Source organism: Puma concolor, chromosome A3 (genome assembly GCF_028749965.1).
Source record: "Puma concolor isolate L17-30 chromosome A3, mPumCon1.1.hap2, whole genome shotgun sequence".
Classification (NCBI taxonomy): Eukaryota; Metazoa; Chordata; class Mammalia; order Carnivora; family Felidae; genus Puma; species Puma concolor.
Genome location: NC_141669.1, coordinates 112,891,170 through 112,915,488, shown reverse-complemented (window position 1 = coordinate 112,915,488; position 24,319 = coordinate 112,891,170). Strand labels below are relative to the sequence as shown.

Genomic DNA, 24,319 nt, shown 5'->3' with positions numbered 1-24,319 from the left:
AGCGTATCAAAGCCCTTCAAAGACTGACAGTAGTATGTTTTTACTTATGAAATCGTCTCCTTTGGTGATCGGATCAAAGTTCTTCACATCCAGAGTCTAAACTTTCTTTGGGTCCATTCGGCACGTTGTACTTCTAATTGTACTGCCTGTCTGGCGATTGCCTTCTGTATACTTCATGGCCTTGTATTTCCATGCGGCATCAATTTAGAAGTCATGTCAAGTGACATCTAAGGATCCAATCTGGTAAAATTCCATCAGGCTTGACTGCAGCTCCCTGAACAACCGGACAGCAGACAGCGAAGTCCCCTGGTCCCCCTCCGCCCGCTGACTCACATGTTCCTCGGACATCAGTTGTGGGGCAACATCCTCATTCCAGAAATGTTAAGATGCCAGCGTGGGGCCCATGTGTCAGAACTAGTTCTGATGGAATTACCATTTCCTGTGGGACAGGCACCAAGCTAAGCAGGACAGAGATATGACCTCGGGCAAGTACTATCACCACTCTGGTTCTGTGTTGCCACATCTGTCAATGAGAATAACAACTTCACAGAGGTGCTGGGAAGATTTATTGAGAAACATCAGTGTAAAACTCTTAGCACAGCGCTGGCATATAAGGATTGTCCGATCAGTAGCCGTATCAGCTATTGATATTTTAGTTCTCACAACTACCCTTGGAGGTCAACAGGATAATCCTACTTGGTGGTTTAGGACCCTGACATCAGAGGCAAGAAGGGGGCATGTCCTAGGTCACCTCCAAGGGTGTAGGCTGGGCTGGGCCAGGGGGACTTGGGGGTCCAGTTCTTAGACATGGGGCAGGGTAATGTCAAGCTCACTCACCAGCCAAGCTCACTACCCAGACCACGCAGTGTCTTGGTCTGATTTGTGGAACCCTAGGCCTTTGAAAACTCCAGAGAGAAAACACCAAGGCCTTGGAAGAGATAGGACTTGTCCAAGGCCATGTAGCCAGGGAGTGACACAGCTCAGGCTGGAAGTGCCCGTTCCCTGACTCTTCACATGTCCTCATGCTTCACTGCCCTCCCCTGTGGGCATCTCTCCCGCCACCACATCCTCCGAGAAGCCGTCCCTGACCACCCACCTCCCTACACCTTGCTCCGGCAGGATCTCAACGTTTGCTGGCATTTTGGATGTGCACTTTGGAGTCAGGCCGACCTTGGGTTTGAATCCCCCTTCTGCCACTTAGCGTCCTCCCTTGTAAAATAGGCTACAAAAGCCCATCTCATGGGGTCAGCATGAAGTTTCTGGAAAGGTCAGGGCTGATCACAACCTGGCACAGAGCCTTCGTGCAACAGCCATTTCCTCCCTCCCTTGCCCCTATGCGACATAATTATTGACCTTAATAATCACGAAATAAAATGAATAATAAGGAAAAAAGCAGAAAAAAAAGCAGATTGTGACATTTTTTTATTGGACTTCACACATATATAATGGTGGCAGTCAAAAATAAACTAAATGCGGGGCACCTGGGTGGCTCAGTCGGTTGAGCGACCTACTTGGGCTCAGGTCATGATCTCATGGTTTGTGAATTTGAGCCCTGCGTCCGGAATTGAGGTTCCCTGTCCGGAACCTCTGCTCCCTTCCCAGTTTCAAGCTGATGGCTCTCCAACCCGCCGCCGCAGGGCTGTGGGAACACCGGATCCCCTGGAACAGCACACTGACTCAAACGTACATCCTAATTTCCTACAGATTCAGCTAAGGGTAGATCTCGGGGAAGCAAGGTGGCCCCAGGGGAAGAGCAGGCACAGCAGGTGGTGGCCCCCCTTCGCCCTTTCCTTAGGGTTCTCGGTGGGGCCTCCCAGTTGCTACTTTCTCTGAGTAGGTAGGATCCTTCCAGAGCAGAGGAAAAAGGCCGAGTTCTTGCTGTGCCGGAAAGTCTTTTGTACTCAGGATTCGTTCCAGGAGAATGGACATCACCATGTAGGCAGTTCCTCAAAAGGAATGTTTACTGAAGTTGAATCCCCTGGTTCCTGAGGCTTCAGGACCCTGTTTCCAGCCCTCCGATGACCTAGATCTCTGTTTCCCCAAGCTCACGAGGCATTGAAGGATTCTCCAGGTCTTTGTGCGGCTGGATAGCTCGTTTCTTTTTATTGGGGAATAATACTCCATTGTCTGCCTGTAGCAAAGTTTGTGACCAACTCACCAATTGAGGAACATTTTGGCTGTTTCTGGTGAATGAAGAACCAGAATGAGGAAAGAATGAAGAACATTCATTCTTTCACGAAGTTGAAGTTTTTACTTTTTTTTTTTTTTAAGTTTATTTTTTGAGAGAGAGAAAGAGATCCTCTACGAGCAGGGCAGGAATAGAAAGACAGGGAGAGAAAGAATCCCAAGCAGGATCCGGGCTGTCAGCGCAGAGCCCGACTCAGGGCTCGATCTCTCAAACTGAGATCATGACCTGAGCCAAAGTCAAGGTTTGGACGCTTAACCCACTGAGCCACCCAGGTGCTCCTAGACTGGTGTTTTTCTTTCAACACTTTAAATATTTCATTCCACTCTCTTCTTGCTTGCATGGTTTCTGATGAGAAGTCTAATGTAATTCTCATCCTTGTTCCTCAATAGGTAAGGTGCGTTTCCCCCCCAACTTTGGCTTCTTTCAAGATATTCTCTTTGTTTTCCTGCAATTTGACTTTTCTTTTCTTTTTTTAACGTTTACTTTTCTGACTCTCCACACCCAATGTGGGGCTCAAACTCATGACCTTGAGATCAAGAATTGCATGCTTTTCTGACTGAGCCAGCCACACACCCTTCTTTTCCTGAAATTTGAATATGCTATGCTTAGGTGTAGATTTTTGGTACTTTCTTTTCTTTTTAATTTTTTAAATGTTTTATTTATTTTTTGAGAGCAAGAGACAGAGTGAGTGGGGGAGGGGCAGAGAGGGGGGTGACACAGAATTCGAAGCAGGCTCCAGGCTCTGAGCTGTCAGCACAGAGCCCAACGCGGGGCTCGAACCCACGAACTGTGAGATCATGACCCAAGCCGAAGTCTGACGCTTAACCGGCGAGCCACCCAGGTGCCCCTGCTTGGTACTTTCTGAGCTTTCTGGATTTGTGGTCTGGTATCTATCATTAATTTTGGAAAACGTAAGCCATTACAGTCTTCTGCTTTCTCTTCTAGTTTTCCTGTTTTGTGTACGTTACACCTTCTGTAAATGTCCCACAGTTCCTAGATACTCTGTTCTAGTTTTTTTTACCTTTTTACTTTTCACCTCACTTTTTTGTCCAGCTTTGTGAGATATAATTGACATGTAACAATGTGTAACCTTAAGGTGTACAGTGTGATGATTTGACATACTTATATATTGCAAAATGATTACCAACAATAGGGTTAGTAAACATCTCCATCGTTTTGCATAATTTTTTTTTTTCTGGCTAGTGAAGAACATTTAAGATCTACTCTCTTAGCAGCTTTCAAGTACACAATACAGTATATTGTTAACGACAGTCACTATGCTGTAGGTTAGATCCCCCAAACTTACTCATCTTGTAACTGGAAGTTTGTAACATTTGACCAAATATCTCTGTTTTCCTTCGTCCCCCAACCTTGGAAACTCTGTCTCTATGACTCTACTTGGCTGTTAGTGCACACTATTTTAGGATTTTTATGACTTCCTGGTTTGGGATTCACGCAGCTTCTTAAACCCGTAGGTTTATGTCTTTTGCCCAAAGTGGGAAGCTTTCAGCTATTATTTGAGTCTATTTTCTACACCACACTCCTTCTCTTCTCCTTGTGGGGTTCCAGTGACATACACGGATGTTGGTATTTTCCCACAGGCCCCTGAAGTTCTGTTCATTCGTGGTTTCTTGCTCAAGTTGTAGAAGTTTTAGTGCTCTATCTTCAAGGTCACTGCTTCTTTCCTCTGTCATCTCCGATGGCTCACAGTGTCCATCAGTAAGTTTCTTGGTCCTGTTACTGTATTTTTTAGTTTTACAATTTTCATCTGGTTTTTCTTTGTATCTTCTTTTTCTTTGCTGAAATTTTCTATTTTCCCGTTTCTGGAATGCTCATGGTTGCTTGCTGAAGCTTTTCTTTTTCTCCCTTTCTTCTTCTCCTTTTTTGGGGATAGCTACTTTAAAATCCTTGTCAGATAATCCCAACTTCTGTGTCATCTTGATGTCAGCATCTGGTTTTTGGTTTTGCTCTCATTAAACAGGCTCTACGCCCAACATGGGGCTCGAACTCACGACCCTGAGATCAAGAATCACATGCTCTACCGACTGAGCCAGCCAGGCCCCTGATGTTAGCATCTGTTGACTGCCCTTTCTCATTCCAGTTCAGCCTTTTTCTGGCTTTTGGTATGATGCATAATATTTTATTTTATCCTGGACTTTTTGGGTATTATGTTCCCACTGGTTCCCTTTTGAATCTATTTTAGTACGCATTCAACTTGTTCAAGTTCAGAATGAACACCACGGCTCACTCTTGTGGTCTGTGAGCTTGAATGTCAATGTAATACCAATGTAGTTTTGAATCGGCACTATTTTGGTCTGTCCTGCTGTGTGCTACCCAGAGGCCGATCTGGAACTGTACAGTATTCCACATCGTAATTCAGTTCTCAAAGCTTTTGCTGCTAATTCTGGGGGGGGGGGGGGGGGGTTTCACTTGTGGGTATGCCCTGGACCTCAGACGCAAATTCAAAGGATCTCTTCCTACAGCTCCCTCTTCTCTGAAACCCGCCCCACACAATCTAGCTGCGTGGGGGTGGATACTGTCTCTTTGTTGGCTTTGCTTAGTGCTAAGCAAGGATAGCAACAGGGTTCCACCCTTCAGTCACAACACTCCCTTGGGGACGGGGAAGGAGGGCAGGGGATCCTCGCTGATCACATTTGTGCAGAATGGGGCTGACTGATGGACCTCCACATCACAGTCGTCACCGGTAAGGAGAGAGAGGACTACCTACCCGGTAGTGCACAGCAGGGGTGGTGGACAAGCCCCACACCAGTCTGTCTCCCCAAAGCCTGCTGGGAGAGGGAGGGCTGTGGCTTATTTCATGGTGTTCACCTGGACAAAGGCAAACATTGTCAAAAGGAATGTCTCTCATTGCTGTCCCTCCCAGCCCTTTGACTCCGGAAGGCGGGCTTTCGTTGGGACTTTGTGCTTGGTAATGGTTTTCGGTTTCACCTTCTCTGGTGCTCAGGCTGGGATCTAGGAAGTAGTAAAGCCCGTGAGGACTCCCAGCTAAGTCATCCCTTGAGATCCAAGTTGTCTCGCCAGTTCACCTTTTTTCCAGCGTCAAAGGAGTCTGGTAGTTGCTTTCTATATGTTGTCAAGTTTTGGGTTTTAAGTGGAAGCAACAGGGTGGAATCGACTGACTCATCTTGTCTGGAAATGGAAGCCCTGCATATTTTTTTTAAGTCAACTTTTTGAAGTATAATTTACATGCAATAAAATGTTTCCATTTGAAGTGTGCATTTCCATGAGTTTTAACAAAGGTGTGTGCCCATGTAACCACAGTCAAAATATAGAACATTCCCATCTCCCCAGAAGGTTCCCTTGTGCCCCTTCCCAATCAATTCCCCCATCCCAGGCCTCAGACAACTACTGATCTATGTCACTATGGATTACACTTATCTTTTCCAGAGCTTCAGATAAAATCGAACGTGTCAAAGAACATATTCTTTGATAAAAGTCTGCCTTAAACAAATTTTTTTTTAATGTTTATTTTTGAGAGAGAGAGATAGAGACAGAGCGCAAGAGGGTGAGGGGCAGAGACAGAGGAAGACACAGAATCTGAAGCAGGCTCCAGGCTTTGAGCTGTCAGCACAGAGCCCGACGCGGGGCTGGAACCCACAAACCACGAGACTATGACCTGAGCTGAAGCTGGATGCTTCACCGACTGAGCCACCCAGGTGCCACCCCCCTTATACATTTATTTAAGTTTATTTATTTATTTGAGAGAGACAGAGGCAGCACGAGTGGGGACGGGGCAGAGAGAGAGAGGGAGAGAGAATCCCAAGCAGTCTCCACACTGCCCACGGAGAGCCCGATGCAGGGCTCAAACCCACGAAGCCTTGAGATCATGACCTGAGCCGAAACCAAGAGTTGAACGCTTAACCAACTTAGTTACCCAGGAGCCCCTACATTTTTTTAAATGTTTATTTAGTTTTGAGATGTCTTCTTTAGTTCAGTGTGTCTGTGAGATTCATCCTTATCACGAGGTGTAACGGCAGTTCATTCTTTTTATTGCTAAGGAGAAGTCCATTATATTTTTGTATGCTTTTGTTTGGGCTGTCGCCATGTTCTGCCCTTACCTGGCAAACCCCAAGAGCCAATGGACCGCAGTAGCTCCTGCCGTGTTTTCTGCTCTCAGAGCTCCTTCTCTTTGATCCACGGGAAGACGAGATCCGTCACTTAGTACTTACTTCAAGGCATGGGTAGGATACGATTTCAGAATATAAGGATGGTCTCTTCTGGATCTACCTGCATCGATCTGTCGTATACTTACTCATCACGTGCTCAGACCAAAGTACATGAAAACAGTCACTCGCTTGGCAGAGTTTAGGGGGTTCTAACTTCGGTCTTACATTGCTGTCTGCGTCCTCTGAATTAGTAATAGGAGTATGAATGTGCTCTCCATTTTATGCGAGAATAACTACCAGATCACAGGGATGCCTAACTAATGCCATCCCTCCGTGTTGAATTCCTGGTGGCTTGTGATGAGTTGGGTACCTCACCAATGCTCTTATCCACACCCTCATGTCTTCTGTCCAATCCATGCACTCATATCCTCGGTAGAAGACATTTGGTACTCCAGGTGGCTGATTCACTTTGTGATGGCAAGTGACACGCTGGCTATGGGGGGGGGGGGGGGCGGGTGACCCGACCTTACAGATTCTCTCCTGGCTAGTTACGTGTACAAAGTGGATTCATCTCTGACTGCTATCTTCACATACTCTATATTCAGACTCACGAATGAAGGGCTAAGTGGTTTTGATACAGGAATACAGAGCCAAGTTTTGTTTTCTACCAGCGCAAGGTTGGCAATATTTTTAATTTTTTAATGTTTATTTTATTTTTGAGACAGACAGAGAAATGCCACCCTTTTAATATGTTTTGGGAGAAAATATATTTGTGGAAAATTTAGCTCTCCAAGAAAGAATGCAAGAAAAACTTCCAGACTAAAGGACACATTTCCAGGTTAAAGTGATCTTCTTCGAGTGGCCTTGAAGTGACCTCCTCTCATCTTCTGGATTAGAGACCACAATGGAACTGAGACCACCATGCTGTGAAAGCTGGGCACATCTACTGGAGGATGAGGCCACATGAGAAAATATCTCAGAGTGAGGCATCAAGACACAGCAGTGTGATGTGAAATTCTTGGAGCAAGTTCATGGTGTTTCTATTGCCCTTTTCTTTAGAATTGTTTATATAGTCTTCATTTTATATATTTACTTTATGTGTTTTATTATACTTGTTTGCATATTATTATGTATTTAGGGCAGGAGATTTTTTTATATTTTGCAAATATTTTCTCTTCATTATGGCTTATCTTTTGTTTATGGTGTGTTTCAGGGTAGAGAAACTTTGGTTTTTTATTGCATTTCGAGGTGGTCACATCTGTTAATAATTTCCTTCGGGGTCCCTGGGTGGCTCAGTCGGTTAAGCATCCGACTTTGGCTCAGGTCATGATCTCGCGGTTCATGGGTTCGAGCCTTGCATTGGGCTCTGTGCTGACAGCCTGGACCTGCTTTGAATTCTCCTCCTCTCTCTCTGCCCCTCTCCCGCTTCTGCTTTGTCTCTCTCAAAAATAAACGTTTAAAAAATCTTTTTTCAATTTCCTTTGTGTTGATGTCTTTTTTTTTTAAAGAAGATTCTTTCAATTCAAAGACCTGATCTTATTTTCTTTCTCAAAAACAAAACAAAACAAAACAGGGGCGCTTGGGTGGCTCAGCCGGTTGGGCATCCGACTTCAGCTCAGGTCATGATCTCACGGTCCGTGGGTTCGAGCCCCGCGTCGGGCTCTGTGCTGGCAGCTCAGAGCCTGGAGCCTGCTTCGGACTCTGTGTCTCCCTCTCTCTCTGCCCCTCCCCTGCTCACACTCTGTCTCTCTCGGTCTCAAAAATAAATTAAAAAATTAAACAAAACAAAACAAAACAACCCTCCCTGAACCAATATAAGCAGTTGGTGCAATATGGCCCTCATTGTCAAAGAGAGAGCTAAGAGTTTTAAATAGTTGTCTCTAGGGAGCTGTCCGGAGGTAGGACAGCCAGGCAAGGAGCCACACTGCTTTTCTACTGACTTTTCTCTCACAGTCCAGCCTCAAAGTTACACTGATAAAACGTGTCCTGAATCTAACTACTTACTGTCTTCACTTCTGGCAGTCTCCATCATCTCTGGCCTAAACGACTCCAACAGCTGGCTCACTGGTGTGCTGTTTCCACCCTTGCCCCCGTTTCAGTTATCCGCTGCTAGGAAATAAGCTACTTCAAGACCAATTTATTAAATCTTGCAATTCTTAGGTTTTCCTGAGCTGAGGGAGGTGGTTCTTCTAGTCATGCGATGTTGCTGGGGCCATGGGCATCTGTGGGCAGAAGGTCCAAGTGGCTCACTCAGCCTGGCTGGCGGTTGGTGCTGGCGGTTGGCTGGGTTCTCATCTGGACTCTGGGCTGTAGGCCTCAATTCTCTACCATGTGGCCTCTCTGTGTAGACTGGGCCCAAGAGCTAGTGTTCCAAAAGGAAGGGAGTGGAAGCTGGCAGTTCTCTTAACGCCTGGGCTTCGAAGTCTCAGAACATCTCTTGTACTGTCTTCTATAGGTCAAAGCAGCCACGAGGCCAGCCCAGACTCCAGGCGAATGGAGGAATCACTGGGGGCCAGCTTTGGAGACTACCTACCATGACAACAGCCTTCAGTCTTTCTTCCACTTTCCAGAGACATCTTTTAAAAACAAATAGGCATTACTCCCCTGCTGAAATCCACCAATGACACCCATCATACTCATGATACCTGTCACATTTAATGCCCTGCCTGACCTGGTTCCTGCCCAACCCCGCCCCTTACACTTACTGGTCCTTCCTACCTTCCCAGCACCCCTAACTCATCACTCCAAGCCTCACTGAGCTACTTCACACTTTGGATATCTGACATTATTTATTTATTCACGTTTTGGGCTCTCCACTAGCATGTAAGGTCCTCGCCAGCAGTGCCCTTCTCTGTCCTAGCCTGTGTTTACTCCAGGCACCTAGAAAAACATTAATCACAGGGCTGGCATGCCATAAATCTATTCTGTGGTTAGTTGAATTTATTTCCCTAAATCTTGGGCATGTGCTGCCTTGAGAAATGGGTGAATTAATTTTAGAATAGGCAAAACTACAGTGGTAATTATCACACAGACCCAATAGTGTACCCGTTCCACAAACCCACTGGCAAACATTTCTACCTTCCTAATAAAGCAGACAGCTGTTTTTCCCTGTGTGCCCTGCCGGACAGCTGCTGCAAGCCCAGCCTCCGATGGGTCCGTCGTCAGTCTGCCCTATGCATGCATGGAACTCATCAGACACACTCTGGGCGGAAGCCAGGGGAGCGCTGCCCTTGGCATTTTTATTTTAATCCATTTTGGTGTCAGCTGTCCCTCACTAAGTCACCGAATTTAATTAGAGGGTTGAGTGAAAACCCCGAAACTATGGCTTCTTGGTGATTCCTAAGAAGCCCCGGTAGTCCAACACCGTAATCAAAGTGAACCCACATATATCCAGGGAGTAGGCACGCGGTAAGGGAATTATTCTTACAGACACACATCCCACACGTGTCAACGATAAATCTGGGTCCAAGACAGTATTAACAAAGCTGGTTTACACACAAACTTGCGGAGAGGACCCTTCTGCCCCACCCTTGTTTCGGCGGGGGCTCAACGGTGTCAGGGAGTACGTTTTACTAAGAAGGAAATACTGTCTCCTTGAAAACTGATCTGCAAGGGTAGGATTAGTGGGGTGAAGGGGCACTCGCTGGTCTTCCAGTCCATTTGGCCATCCTCGGTTGGCGGCAAGGCGGGCCCGCGAGCAGTTGGGGGACGTTTCAAAAGAGGAAAGGGCGGAGGGTTTTCTGTGGCCAGCAACTTCCTAGAACAAGTGGGGGTCGACAGAATGGTTTTTTGTAATCAAGCTGTCATCATGGTTATTGGGAGGGTGGGGGGTGGCTGCTTTCCTGCACAAAGTTCCTCACACGATCAGCAAATTTAAAATCATTACAAATTGTAGAGTTGAAAGTGATCTTAAAATGCATCTGCTCGTTTTGACCCATCACCCCGTGGTCTTCACCCCAAGTGCATTCAGTGGATGGAAAACCTCAGAAACAGGGTGATCCGGTGTCTAAGCCTTAGCAATCGGCAGAAGCAGAACTAGAAAGTCTTCCTGAATCCTAGCACCGTGGATAGAACTGCCACGCTTCTCAAAAATAAAACAAGAAGGAAAACAATGAGAATACGGCCAGTAGCAGCCTAAACAAGCTCTGGCTGGGCCCAAAGGATACCCCCTGCTTCCTTACTAACAGAGTCCTGACCTCAGGGGCTCTGGGCTTGGGCAGGGGGGAAGGGGTGGAGGGGCTGAGCCCTTCCCAAGTAAAGGGATGAGAGTCCTCAACTGGTCCAAATCAGCCAATTCTCCAGATTTCATTCTCACCAGTGAACATGAGGGAAAAGTGGGTGGCTGGGAGGGCATCTGGAAAAGAAAGTTTGAGGTTTTTTTTAGGAGCTGATGGAAGTGATATTTTCTGCTGTGGGACACGGGTGGGGTTTGTTTTCCATGTGTGGGAAAAAGGCTTATACAACTTGGCAACGGGAGCGGAGAATCAAAATCTCTTTTGACCCTCTGATCTCCCTTCTAGTATGTTATCCTATAGAATCAAGGTTATTTAGGAAAGAAAAAAAAAATGAACACATTCAAAGACATACTGGCTTTTTAAGAACAGCAAAAAATTGGAACTACCCCAAGTATCCAAGAACAGGGTGTCAGGAAACACTGTGGCGAGACTTTGAAACAGGTCCCCCCTAACCCGTCTGCACTTAACGGGGTGTTCAACGTAGTCCACACACTCTTTAAGCAACTTTATAATGATGTAAATTGAGGGAAACAGATAATGTAGATGACTCTTGTCCACACAGATACAAATTGTACACTCTAAAGTCCTAAATGTAACCGATTATTACTGTGTGGATATTGGCTGATTTTGCCAGTTTTGTGTCTACTAAGCAAATTCATTTCAGCATTCCTACTGGGCTTATTATATTTTTATTTCCTCTTTGGATTCTCCTTTGAACCAATTAAAACATCTTACTAGTTCTCTCACTAATGAACAAGTTAAATAAAATCTTTAACATGTTTGTTTTGTACTTGAGTCATGATTTGACTTTCTAAAAAATAAATATCCTTTAGCAAGGTAGTTAAATTTAGTACATTCGTTTGATCTTACTTACAGCCCTCTTCAAAATAGTTATAAAGACCGTATGGCAACATGGACAAATCCTCTTAATAAAACAGTACGTGGAGGGAAAAAAAACCAGAATGCAAATTTGTACTAGGCTGTGATTAGAACTAAAAATTCTAAGTGCCCAGGGAAATACTAAAAGGGAAGGAGAAAAAAACTAAAGTGTGATTTGTTAGGGTGGTAGGACCTTAGAGATTTGTGCTTTGAATCCTGACTTTTTATTATTCTGTTCTGTTATACATTAAAACTAAGAGAAGGGCACCTGGCTGGCTCAGTTGGTAGCACATGTGACTCTTGACCTTGGGGCTGTGAGTTCAAGTCCCATGATGGATGTAAAGATTACTTAAAAATAAAAATCTTTAAGGGGTGCCTGGGTGGCTCAGTCGGTTAAGCATCCAATTTCGGCTCAGGTCATGATCTTGTGGTCTGTGAGTTGGAGCCCCGCATCGGGCTCTGTGCTGACAGCTTGGAGCCTGGAGCCTGCTTTGATTCTGTGTCTCCCTCTCTTTCTGCCCCTCCCCCATGCACATTCTGTCTCTCCCTCTGTCTCTCTCTCAAAAATAAGTAAACATTTAAAAAATTTTTTTTAATTAAAAATGTTTTAAAAAAAGTTAAAAATAAAATTAAACTAAGAAAGAAAGGGCCCATTTGAATTTCGTATTGTTGCTGTAACAGATTACCACAAAGTTGGTGACTTAAAACGACACACATTTGGGGGTGCCTGGGTGGCTCAGTCGGTTAAGCATTTGACTTCAGCTCAGGTCATGATCTTGCATTCATGGGTTCAAGCCCTACGTCAGGCTCTGTGCTGACAGCTCAGCTGGAGCCTGCTTCAGATTCTGTGTCTCCCTCTCTCTGTCCCCTTCCCCGCTCATGCTCTGTCTCTCTCTGTCTCTCAAAGATGAATAAATGTTAAAAAAAAGAAAATACGACACACATTTATCATCTTAAGAGTTCTGGAGGTCATAAGTCCCAAATGGGTCTCATCGGGCTAACACCAACGTGCTATTAGCCAGGCTGGTTCCTTCCAGAGACCCCAGGGGAGAAAGGTCTCCTTGTGTTTTCCAGCTTCTAGAGACCACCACAGTCCTTGGCTTCTAGTCCCTTCTTCCATCCTCAAAGCCAGCAGGCAAGGCATCTGCAGATGTCTTTCCCCTGACTCCTCAAGACTCTGTGATTCTACTGACCCACCTACGTAATCCATGATAACCTCCCACCTCGGGTCCGGAGCATAAGCACATCTGCAAAGTCCCTTTCAGCTTGTAACCTTGGTGACAAGCCCCGCCTAACTAAGTTCCAGGAGAAGGGATGGCTTCCCTGTCATTTCCAAGTGAGCGTACCACACGGAGTGCTGAGTACAAGAGCACACAGTGCAGGATCTCATTTAAACTGAATTCCCAACGGGCACTACTGTAATAGGAAAATAAAATGACAGTTGCCTCTTGAGGTAGGGTGGAGACCGAGAAAGGGCAAAAAGGAATTTCCTGAGATGACGGCCCTATTCTGCATCTTGATGGTGTTTCAAGGGACAAAAGTATAAACAAACGCTAAATTCTAATATGTATTTAGGGGGAACTGTAGCGATGTCTGGCATTTATTCTGAAAGGTGATACGAAAGGACGGACTGGGAGAGGGACGGGGGGGATGTGTGAGGAGTAGGTATAGTGAAGTGTTCATGGTAGAATCTTGGCGGGGGGGGGGTATACAAAGGTTCACTATAAAAATCTCTCACTGTCGTTCGATGATTTTTATAAGGGAATTTTGGAAAAAACGAGCTGTGACCCCAAAATATTGCTCCAGTGACTTCAAACAAAGAGACAGATTTGGAAAATCGTCAGGCAACTCCTTGAACAAGCTCTCTCCAGAAAAATCTCTCAACCAGGGCACCTGCGGAAGGTGTTTATAAAGGTGTGGGAGTATTACCGATGGTCTCCGTCACAAGGGAGGAGGGGGGTATTGCTCATACACACAGGGTAGGGGCCGGGGAAGCTAGCAGCCAGCCTCCCACCATGACAAAGAACCTCCACCCCAATGTCACCAAGGAACACCAATTCAAAGCCCCGGTCTTCCCTTCGTCACCCTCCATCACTTTGCTGCAGCACATCCTCAACCGGGTGGTGGCTCATCTCCTGACAGCTGGTCGCCGCCTCCCACTTCTTGGTAACTCCAGAGAACCCGGCTGAGCGCTCTACTCAGAACACATATTGGGTAAGACATTTGAGGGTGTGCAGCAGGGGGAGGAGGGCGCTCCCTGATAGTTCTCTCCACCAGTGGAGTAACAAACGTACCACTGCCCCCCGACCCCCAGAGAGGCCAACAGGGAAGGACATCCCTGCGGCAGTCCTTCTGCCAAAACACAACCTCCAACACGACATCCCCGCTGTCACAGCCCCTACCCCACCCCCTGGACCAAACGGCCCGAGGAGGCACCTGAAAGTAACCGCCATCACACAGCGCTGAGAAAAGCCAGCATAAAGCACTTTTATTGCAATAATAAAACTTGAAACTTATACATAGTGCAGGGAGGTGGGGGTGGGGGATAGGCAGCAATAATTTCTCTCACCAAATCACTACACAGGACAGCAAAGGGGTGAGAGGGGGGAGGAAAAGGCAGGAAACTCTGAGATCAGCAGGGGGAGCTGAACATCAATGCTGCACATCAAAAACCAGGAGATGCTGAAGCTGTGATGACCAGCATCATTTTTCTCAAGACAACACTCAAGGGTTTGTCATGATGGCTGGGCTTTCATCGGGTGTTAAGTGTCTACAAACAGCACCTTCAATTTAAACTTTCGATTAAAGTTTCTTAAAATTTAGGAAGTGGAGCTTGGATAGCTATGAGATTACAAAAGTCCTGAATATCCGTTAGAAAAACCACAGGATGGAGGGGCGGGGGGGGGGCGGGGGGGAAGCCAGGCCACAAAGAAGGCTTCAGAGGTCCCTGCTGGCCTGGGGACAGATACCTGTAGTGTCCAACATCGCAGTGAGAACCATCTGCTTCCAAAAGGCAGAGGGTTTAAGGGGAGGGTGGGGCAGGGCAGTGGAGGCAAAGGCTCTCCTCCCCCTCCCCATTTCAGTTTTGGGTAGGGCTTTTAATTCAACCCAAGGACATCTCTCAACTTGGAGATAATTCGGCCCTCGACAGCGCCTCAAATCTGCTATGGCTTTGCAGCGCAGCAGCAAGAATGTTTAATATATAATAGATAAAAATTTCATCCAAAAAAAAAAAAATAAAATAAAATAAAGATTCTTGCAACCCCCCCCCACCCCCACCAATTCCTATTCTAAAATTAACCCATTACTTGTGCTGTTAATACTTGACTAATACTTAAGTGGAAACCTAGATCCAAAAGACTGAAACTGAACCTTCACCCCAAAACGAAAATGAAATAAAATGAGTAACTTGAGGTTTATGGCATATAGTTTAGGTCAACACACATACGAGGAAAAAGGGAAAGAGCGAAGCCGGGTGACAACACATTCAGTCGGGGTCGATGTTTATACAAAGAGTGTAGTGGAACATCAGGAGAAGCTCCATACGGATTCGCGTGTGCGCATCTGGAGGCGCCACATCCCTCCACGGCACATCTGTTGGGGACAGAAAACCTGTCAGTTCCAGCAGCACAGTGCCCTGCGTGCGTGGCGGTGGCGGACTCGAGGCTGTCTGCCATGGCAGGTCCCTTCCCCCAAGAGTTCCCAGGTCTCCCTTTGAACGAGCCACTTCCGCTCTGGCCGGGCTTGGCCGGGCTTGGGCTGGATTCCCAGGTGAGCAGTCTCCTTCCTGCCTCAATTGGCAGTTTTTTTGTTTTGTTTTGTTTTTAGCCTAAGCTTATGTTTACCTGCTGAGGAGAGCAGTGACTGTATAGTTCCCCAAGATCACTGGGTCTCCAAGCCGGACGCATACAAGAATCACCTGGGGGGCTTTAAAAAACTGCAATGCTTGGATCCCACTGCCAGTAATTGTGGTTAAGTGGCCGAAGGTGTGGCCTGGGCATCAGGAGGCTTCCCAGGTGACTTCCGTGTGTACAACCCCACGTTGGTATATCCTTCATGTTGAAGGGATTTAAACAATGTCTGCAGTCTTTATTCATCTACTCCAACCTACAACTTTCCAGATCTGCCCTTGGGCTTTCCATCAAGAGCTCTGCAAGAGGGTCTGAGATGTTCTTTGGCCGGGTGTGGGGAGGTGTAGGCCAGGGTGACTCACAGCCCTCTCTCCCTTCCTTCCCCTCCCTCCATCCGACCAGATTTATAGAACGCTGGTACCCAAATCAAGATAATCCCAAGGCTCTCCTCAAATACTTTTACGTCCAAAGGGCTTAACTCTCAGAGAACAGGAAAGAGGGTTTAGATTAGGTACAGACCTTTGGGCAGAGGCTCTGTAAGGAGTTCCTTCCTAGTAAGAATGACAAGTACAGAAGCCAAGGTCAGCAAACTGGCCCAGGTCTGTATGACCCAGGTATGTAGTGCTCAAAGCACAGGGAGAGGAAAAGAGCTAAGAATTTCAAAAGCCCTTGTGCTTAACGGAGTCCACAGCAGGACAAGGTTAGACTGTAACAGACAGGCTGGCAGCCACCTGTGACCACTTTCGAACGAAGGCATTCTCCCTCAGGCCCCAGTTGTGGTCCTCTGGCTCCAAGGGCCAGGAAGGGGGCAAAAGTAGAGGTCTGGGGCCAGCTGGAAAGATGACACCATTCGTGTGTTTTATGATCCTAAAACCCACATGAAAAGTTATGAGTCATTACGACATGGAGTTTGGCTTCCTAGAAATGAGGGTAAAGGAAGGAAAACAAGCCCAGGAAGGGGTTCTGGTGCTAGTCTGCCACGGTCTGGAAGTGACCTCAAGTAAGGTCTTTCTCTCCAGGCCTCGGTTTCCTCACCTGTGACGCAGGAAGGCTGATCGGTCCCTAAGGTCCTTTCCTAGGAGTGTCTGGGAGTATCCTCTACATTTCAAAAGCACGCCCTGGCCTCAGCTTCCCATGCACAGAAAATGAGCTGGCCTGTGCACTCCAGGGTCCCGGACTTGCCCCTGAGGCAGCTGGCTCGGGCGACAGTGCCTCTCTCACACCCCCTGACAGGCAGTGACCACACTCTACATGGCGAGGGGGCTGCACAAACTAGGGCGGGGTGTGTAGTCCTCAACGGTCTTACTTCTACAGAACCAAAATGCTAGCGTTATAAATTTGGCCGTATTTCCGGTTCCCAGCTTGGTTTTAGTTTGCAAATTATATACAAAAACATACTTTATTTCAACAGCTACTATCAGCGGCCCCGTCCCAGTGAGTCTGCTCGACAGCACGTGCCTTTCCTTTCCCCAGGATGACCAGCTGTGGCATCTGAGGTGTATACCAGTAACTAAAATCGAAACACTACCCAATAGAGCAAGAACGTAGGGGGAAAACCCATGGCCTTTTTGGTTCTGCTACCCAGCAAACAGCTGGTAAACCGGGGGGTGCCAAGGCGGTAGGAGGCCCTTGGGCACTCAGCTCCTCACCCAAGAACGGGGCGCAGGGGGCTCGAGGGGGGCTGTCCCTGTCATTCCAGTTTCAGAAGCTCCACGTCAAAGACGAGGGTGGCATTCGGTGGGATGATGCCTGGGTGGCCGGTGGCACCGTAGGCGTAGTCTGGGGAGATGGTCAGTTTGGCTCTCTGACCCACACTCATCTGTGAAAAGAACAAAGAGAGAGACTCAGTTGGACGCCCTCCCCAGCTGTCCCTGTAAGAAGCAGGGCCGTTTACCGGGGTGTGCTGGTGCAGCATAGCGGGACGAGGACAGCAACCGTGCGGAACGTGGAGGCTGACAGTCAGGCTGCGCGATCTCTGCATCTGGCTCTCAGGGGCCCAATGGCAGATAAAAACCACCTTTCTGCCCAGGGCTTACTGACCCGGCTCAGGGAGCCAGTGCCACAGAAGTGTCACCACTCAGTCCTTTGGTGGCCTGTCACCCAAAGCATATGTGTGTGGCACCTACACTCTTAAAAAAGTATTCTGATCAAAACTCCGCTTTAAAAGAAAACACATACACACAGAAGGTAATATATGGGGTAGTCTACTTTTTCTGTACTTTATTGATACTTCTAGTCAGACATATAGAAAACTTTTTAAAAAACATGATTTTACAAAGAAGCATGTATGGCACGTTACCAATAGTGTAAAAAGAGGGAAATATTTATATACTTGTATCTTGCCTAGATAAACAGAAAACACCTTTGGAAGGACACAAATAATACCAGGTTTTTCATGGGGAGGAGAGAGTACAGTGGCCAGGGTGGAGGGAAATTTTTCACTTTAAAAAATACATTTGGGGGCACCTGGGTGGCTCAGTCGGTTGAGCGTCCGACTTCGGCTCAGGTCATGATCTATCTCACAGTCTGTGAGTTCAAGCCCCGCATCGGGCTCTGTGTTGATGGCCTAGAGCCTGGAACCTGCTTCGGATTCTGTGTCTCCCTCTCTCTCTGCCCCTCCCCTACTCTCGCTCTGTCTTTCTCAAAAATAAATAAACATTAAAAAAAAAAATACATTTGTCCTTTTCCATTTCCAAATCAAAACTTACATTAAGTGAGTTTCAATATATATTTTCTGAACGGTGAGCAGGCTCTCCGCTCTGCCCACCTTTCCAGCACTCTCCGCTAAGCCCTCCGTTGTGCACTCCTGGCTCCCTGACCCAGCCCAGGAGACAGCAACTAAGGACAGAGCTGCAGGCTGCGCTCCTCTGACACAACTCAGAAACCGTGTTCCCGTCTCCTTTGGCAAACCAGGACAGGCTGAACTACGGTGATAAGAGTAGTTAAAAGCATTATGGCTTAATCTAATGAACTTCAAAACGTTCGTGTCCTGGGGCGCCTGGGTGGCTCAGTCAGTTGAGCATCTGACTTCTGATTTCAGCTCAGGTCATGATCCCAGCGCTGTGGGATCGAGCCCTGCCTCAGACTGCCCTGAGCATGGAGCCTGCTTGAGATTCTCTCTCTCTTCCTCTGCCCCTCTCCCCAGCTCACGCTCTTTCTCTAAAATAAAATTAAAAAATTTAAAAAAGATCATGTCCTTTTACTCAGCAATTCTACTTCCAGAATCTTCTAACAACCCGAAATGCTCATTATAAGGGGAGTGGTTCCACTGGCACATCTGCAACATGGGTCAGCCACCAGAAAGAACACAGTGGCCTTAAATGCACTAACACGGAAAGATGGCCCAGACACAGCTAGAGGGAAAAAAGCAAGCTGCCAAAGCAGTACCTGTGGCAGGACTGCGTACCTGTAAACATGTAAAAGCAAAACAACGATCTCAGAAGAAAGGGAAAAGGGGCACAAGATAAGCCCCCTTCTTCCTGTGCTTTTAACTCACTCAAACAAATACCCCGTGGAGTTTCAAAGATGCTCTATGCAGGTCTCAGACCACTCAGACTTCTCACAAGTGACAGAGCTGTGGGTCCAGGGGGAGGCTGGGCATCTCCCCAACGCCCGCTAGGTCTCACCAAGCCTGGGATGTAAAACAGGCTGATAACATTATCTCGGGGGCAGCTACGGCTCTTGGAACACAACGCAGTTATTGTTCCAGTGCCGGAACAGCCACAGAAGATGGCTGTGGTGTGGACAATGGGTGGCATGGTCGCTGGGGGATGGGCTACAGACCAAGAGCCAGCCAGACGAGGGCAGTGGGGACAGAGATCTCCAAAGGGAAGTAAACCATGGAGATCCTCTCTCCTTCTCGCACTGCCAACCCTCTGCCCTGCAGGAACAGAAATCTAGACGCTTGGGGGGTGGGGCGGCTTAAAGTTTCTGCAGGTTAAACAGTTCATCTGGAGATAAATCAGCGTGTATTCTGGAAAAGAGAAAGACAGAAATCTTTCTCTCCACTTTGGTTACATTTCAGTTCTCTTTGGAAGGAAAGAGACTAATTACTTATGACACAGGGCTGACATAAAGCCCCGAGTCTCAGGACGCTGGAACCTGGTCAGCGCCGAGAAAAAACCTGCTGGGCTCGATGGAAGGCTAGAGCCCAACTGAAATCTGGCAACCCTGGGTCCCCTGTTGTCCACTGGGAATTCTGTCATGTTGGCAGAACAAAAGCTGTTTACACTAACAGGGAGGAAGGGCCGAGGAAACGGACTCAAGACAAACAAAATGACTCTCTCCAGGAGTATGACCTCTCGGAAGCGGTCTGACACAACAGGGCCAATAATAAGACAAATGCAAATTAAAACCACACCAAGACCACATTTTTTTTCACTCGCTGTATTGTCCTGAATCCAAAAGTTTAACGACACACTGTGCTGGAGGGGCTGGGAGGAGACAGGCCCCCTCACAGCCTGCTGGTGGCAGCTCGGTATAATCCCTACGGACGGCAACTTGGCAAAGTGTCAAAATACAGCGTGCACAGCCAGTGAAGCCCTCACCCCGACTTCTGAGAGTCTGCCTACGGCAACGCTCACACAAATGTAAAATTAAGTCCGCACAAGACTGGTCACCGCGGCACTGTTTATGACAGCAAAGCACTGGAGATGACCATCAATAGGGTACCGATCAAGTCAATTACTGTCCACCCACCTAAGGGAATGTGTAAGAGAGCCTCCTCCCCTCTTTATGTGCAGATATATAAAGCGTGAAAGAGAGATTCAGTGAAAAAGCAAAGTGCAGAACACTGTGTGGGTCCATAGGGGGGAAAAAAAAGTACGTGCTTGAAGAAACTCTACAGAAAACGTTAGTAACATGACTTGCTGGGGGTGAGGGGACTGGCAAGACGGGGTGGGACGGAAAGTGAAATTTTCCACTTATACCTTCATTGATTTCTGAACCACGTGAATGTCCTCGCCACAAGCATCATTTAAAAGGTAAACACTAGGAAACAAAACAAAACAAACGAGAGCATACCTGGGCAACCCCTTCTTCCCAGCCTCGGATCACCTCCTGCTTGCCTAGCATAAACTTAAAGGGCTTGTTTCTGTCCCGGGAGGAATCAAATTTCTTTCCATCTTCAAGCATCCCTGTGAAAAAGGGCAGTTGTAACATGAGCGACAAGGAGTGACGGCGCGACCGGTCAGACGCCGGCGGCAGAGTGGCCGTCCCAGACGCCAGCGCTGAAGGGCCCGGCAGGGCGTCCCGCGTCCTCCGGGGGCCTCCGCAGCTGGGACGGGCCCTCCACCCGGGTCTGCGCATGTTCTTCCCGCCTCCGAGCAGCGGGCCGGGCCCCAGAGGCAGGCGGCTGTCTACCTGGCGTGAGAATGGGCAACTGCGCGCTCCTGACGGGGCTTCCCGGCACCCCTGCCCCCGGACTAAGAGTCGCCGTGGGCCCCGGAGGCACACGCGACAGCTAAAAGTCACACACAGCCCAGGAGCCAACAGGCCTTCCTTGATGGCGGGCGGCGGCACAACCGCACCGAACTGGAGGACACCAGTGGGCGTCGGACGGCGGGAGAGGCGGCCGTGCAAGAGCCACCGCAAACCTCTCCCGGTGGCCCCCAGGCAGCTCCAGCCGAACTGCGGGCAGGGCTTCCACCCGGAGTCAGCGACGTTGCACGCACTCAATCCTCCACCAGTGCTGTCCCCATGTCACAGAGGAAGGAACTGAGGCAGAGGGAAGGGAAGGCGCCTGCCCAAGCTAGACTAGCAGTCCAAACGCCACATTCATTGGACTACCCCCGTGTCCCGGGAGCCGGACAAGCCACAATGGCAGCCGCTATTCAAAGGGGGACTTGCAGAGGTGGAGACGCCAGAGGGTGAATGCCACAACAGGGACATACACCTGCAGCCCCTCCTTCAAAGACGACCGTCTGCGGTGGGTTCTTGGGAAGCCAGAGGGACCGACGGGAGAGCCGTCCATCCCAGACTGGAAGGGCAAGCCAGTTGTTGACATACAGCTAACAGAGCAGGTTTCACTGGGGGCCGCGGTGGGGGGGGGGGGGGGCTCCATGGTTCTAAGCATCGTTCAGGTGACCCCGTGAAACACAGAATTCTGTTGAGTTTGGCCACTTCTAGAGGAGGAGGGAAACCCTAACAAAATCCCAACTTAAAAACAATGTCAAGACTTGTAAGCGGGACGGGGAAGCAGAGAGCAGTTGAGAGCTTTATCAGAGCCACCAGACTAGCTGTACTTTGACAAATAGGAAATGGGCAGTGGCGGGAACGGGAACTGCTGTCCTCACGGAGCAGGAAGGCAGACAGATGTCCCAAGCAGAGCGGGTGCTGACCCCACTGGGAGCCTAGAGCTGGGAGCTGAGGACCATGAGGCAGACGGGAGGACGGGGCCCCACCCCTGCCAGGTCAGTGCACAGCCAGCAACTGAGGCCCCACGACCAGCAAGCAGGGGCGTACACGGAGCTCATCTCTCCACCAGAACACAACTACCACCAGATGAAAGAAGTGACAAATGACAAGACTTGAACAGTTTCCTATAAATGAGTAGCTGGGAGAATAGGCGTCCACCTTCACTGTAGACAATCCCCCGTGGGCTCTACTGCATACACGGAACCCAGCCTAACTGAACCCCGCATCAAGGGTGAGAGCAGACAAGGAGCTGGATTCTCAGAATCCGCTCTTTGACCAGCCAGAGAGCCTTTCCATGCACCCACCGAGACGGCTTGCAACAAAAATAAGGAAATCAACTCCAAGGCTTAGTTAACTCACCCAAGGTCAGAGTCAGTGGGTAGTGGGGCCTGGCTCCAGCAAAAGGCTTTCATTTAGCCCAATGGGGACTGAGAGCTATGAAGGAGACCAAAGACCAGAAACAGCCTCTTCCTGGTCTGTGTTCTTTTAAGGAGACCTTGAATAGAGCCCCAGGGCTTCCTAAGCAGCCTTGATATGTAAATCACTAGGTGAGGAAGCCCCCTGGGAAAGAGCCTAGAAGACAGGGTGGTCCCTGACCTCTGAGCCCTGCCTGTGAAGGCTGGCTGGACAAAACACACAGAGAAAGGGGCGCCTGGGTGGCTCCGTAGGTTGAGCGTCCGACTTCGTCTCAGGTCATGATCTCGCAGTTCATGAGTTTGAGCCCGTGTCGGGCTCTGTGCTGACAGCTCAGAGCCTGGAGCCTGCTTCGGATTCTGTGTCTGCCTCTCTCTCTGTCCCAACCCACTCACATTCTGTCTCTGTCTCTCTCAAAAATAAATAAACATTAAAAAGAAAAATTAAAAAAAACAACAACACCACACACACACACACACACACACACACACACACACACACACACACACAGAAAAACCTTAGCGGGCCATCTGGAACCCAGGCTGTTGCACATTCCACACCCTTGGAAAATCCAGACCAAGTACTCCCATCCCTCTTTCCAACTGAACAACTTTCCAGGAGCAGCAACAGCATGGCCCAGGAGATGAACTGGAATCAATCTAAGCCTTTCACCAGGGTTGGTGTGGAGTGGGCACATGGGCCAGTTTGGGCACTAGGATCAACTGTGAAGTCTACTGGAGCCCTGCTGGAAAGACCTGCCTCACGGGTAAAAAAAAGAAACCCATTCAGGAAGAAAGCTCCTGCCCTCCCTTCCTGTTGAACACCATCATGTGAGGATGTGATGTCTGGAGCCTTGGCAGCCACTTTGTAACCATGAGAAGGTCAGGAGTACCACAGAGTAGTTGTCCCATTGTTATGAACCAGCCCCACACCGCCTCCCTCAAGCTTTAGGTTCTGAGGTGGTTAAAAATCTGCTTTGCCTTAAGTCAGCTGACATATTACTGAAAATAACCTAACAGGTATGAGGTGACCCTTTACTGGATATGTACACAACACACACACCACTGCAGTGCTGCCATGAGGGGGTAAAACTGGAGCTCAACAACTCACACCACAAAGCCGTCACCGTTCTGACAGCAGACCAGCGTGCCCTGCCAGGACCCAGGACACATAAATGTTTACCAACAAAACAAGACTTACACGTAATAGTTACGACATGGGATGCACTTCTCATTTTTAAAAAGAAAGCTGATTGTGACCCCCTAAATTTATGTCATAATAAACTACTGGCTTGCAACTCACAGTTTAAAAGATATCGTATACCTGGGTGCCTGGGTGGCTCAGTCTGTTGAGCGTCTGACTCTTGATCTTGGCTCAGGTCATGACCTTGTGGTTCATGGATCAAGCACCACATGGGGATCTATGCTGGCAGTACGGAGCCTGCTTGGGATTATATCCCTCTCTCCCTCTCTGCCTCTCCCTTGCTTGTGCTCTCTAAATAAATAAATAAACATTTAAAAAAAATTTTAAAAATACAGTGTATCTACAAAAGAATCAGCCTCTTTCAGCCAAATATGAACATGACCCCAACCAGGGCAAGATCATGTTCTGACTGCAATGAGAAACCACAGGGTATGGGGACAGACTCCCTACACTTCCCTTTCATACCTGATCAAATGCATTGCCAAGCTATCTCCAGGTGCTTACTGTCTGACCAGTTCCAGGCCAAACACACAAGGTGCTACCTGCTGTTGAGCCAACCTGGAGAAATGGATGCTCTTCAGTGCAGAGACTGTGGGTCTGGGAGCATGTCTGTCTAGCCCCAGATCTCTTCAGGTTTTCTGGGACACTGAAGGACAAAGCCTTTCCCTACTCTTTTAAGAAACCAGAAAAACCAAGAAGGATTTCTAAGTAAAGGGGCTGTAAGCAGGAGCTTTGCTGAGGATCCTTATTCTCCTCCTCTATTTCAGATGAGCTGTTTCTCCTGGGACAAGTACATGAGCCTTGCTCCAGAACTTCAGACTACTGTTCCCACCTGTCAATCTCACCTACTCCCACTTCCTTGGAGGAGAAATCTTCTTAAGGAAGGGTGGGTGGTGGTGTTGGTAATGGTGGGGTGCCTTACGCCCGAGGAGGGATTATCTTATAATCTAAGTCTAATCTAATCTAAACATCACCTCTAGAGCTGAGCAAGATGTCACGCAACTGGCA

At 48.1% G+C, this 24,319-nt stretch overlaps 1 protein-coding gene and 1 non-coding gene across 2 annotated transcripts in view; both read right to left on the bottom strand.

Annotated features, from left to right (window-relative positions):
- Positions 1-4,175: 4,175 nt before the first annotated feature.
- Positions 4,176-4,248, bottom strand: TRNAK-CUU (transfer RNA lysine (anticodon CUU)). The gene has a single exon. It is a non-coding gene; the product is annotated as a tRNA-Lys (tRNA).
- A 9,644-nt stretch (positions 4,249-13,892) lies between these two features.
- The window catches only part of FKBP1A (FKBP prolyl isomerase 1A), a 26,293-nt gene continuing 15,866 nt past the window's right edge, over positions 13,893-24,319 (bottom strand). Inside the window, exons 3-5 of the mRNA XM_025931901.2 lie at positions 20,303-20,415; positions 16,930-17,099; positions 13,893-15,023 (exon numbers count right to left, since the gene is read on the bottom strand). Coding sequence (XP_025787686.1) covers positions 16,971-17,099; positions 20,303-20,415 — 242 coding nt within the window. The 3' untranslated portion in view covers positions 13,893-15,023; positions 16,930-16,970. The remainder of the gene's footprint in view (positions 15,024-16,929; positions 17,100-20,302; positions 20,416-24,319) is intronic.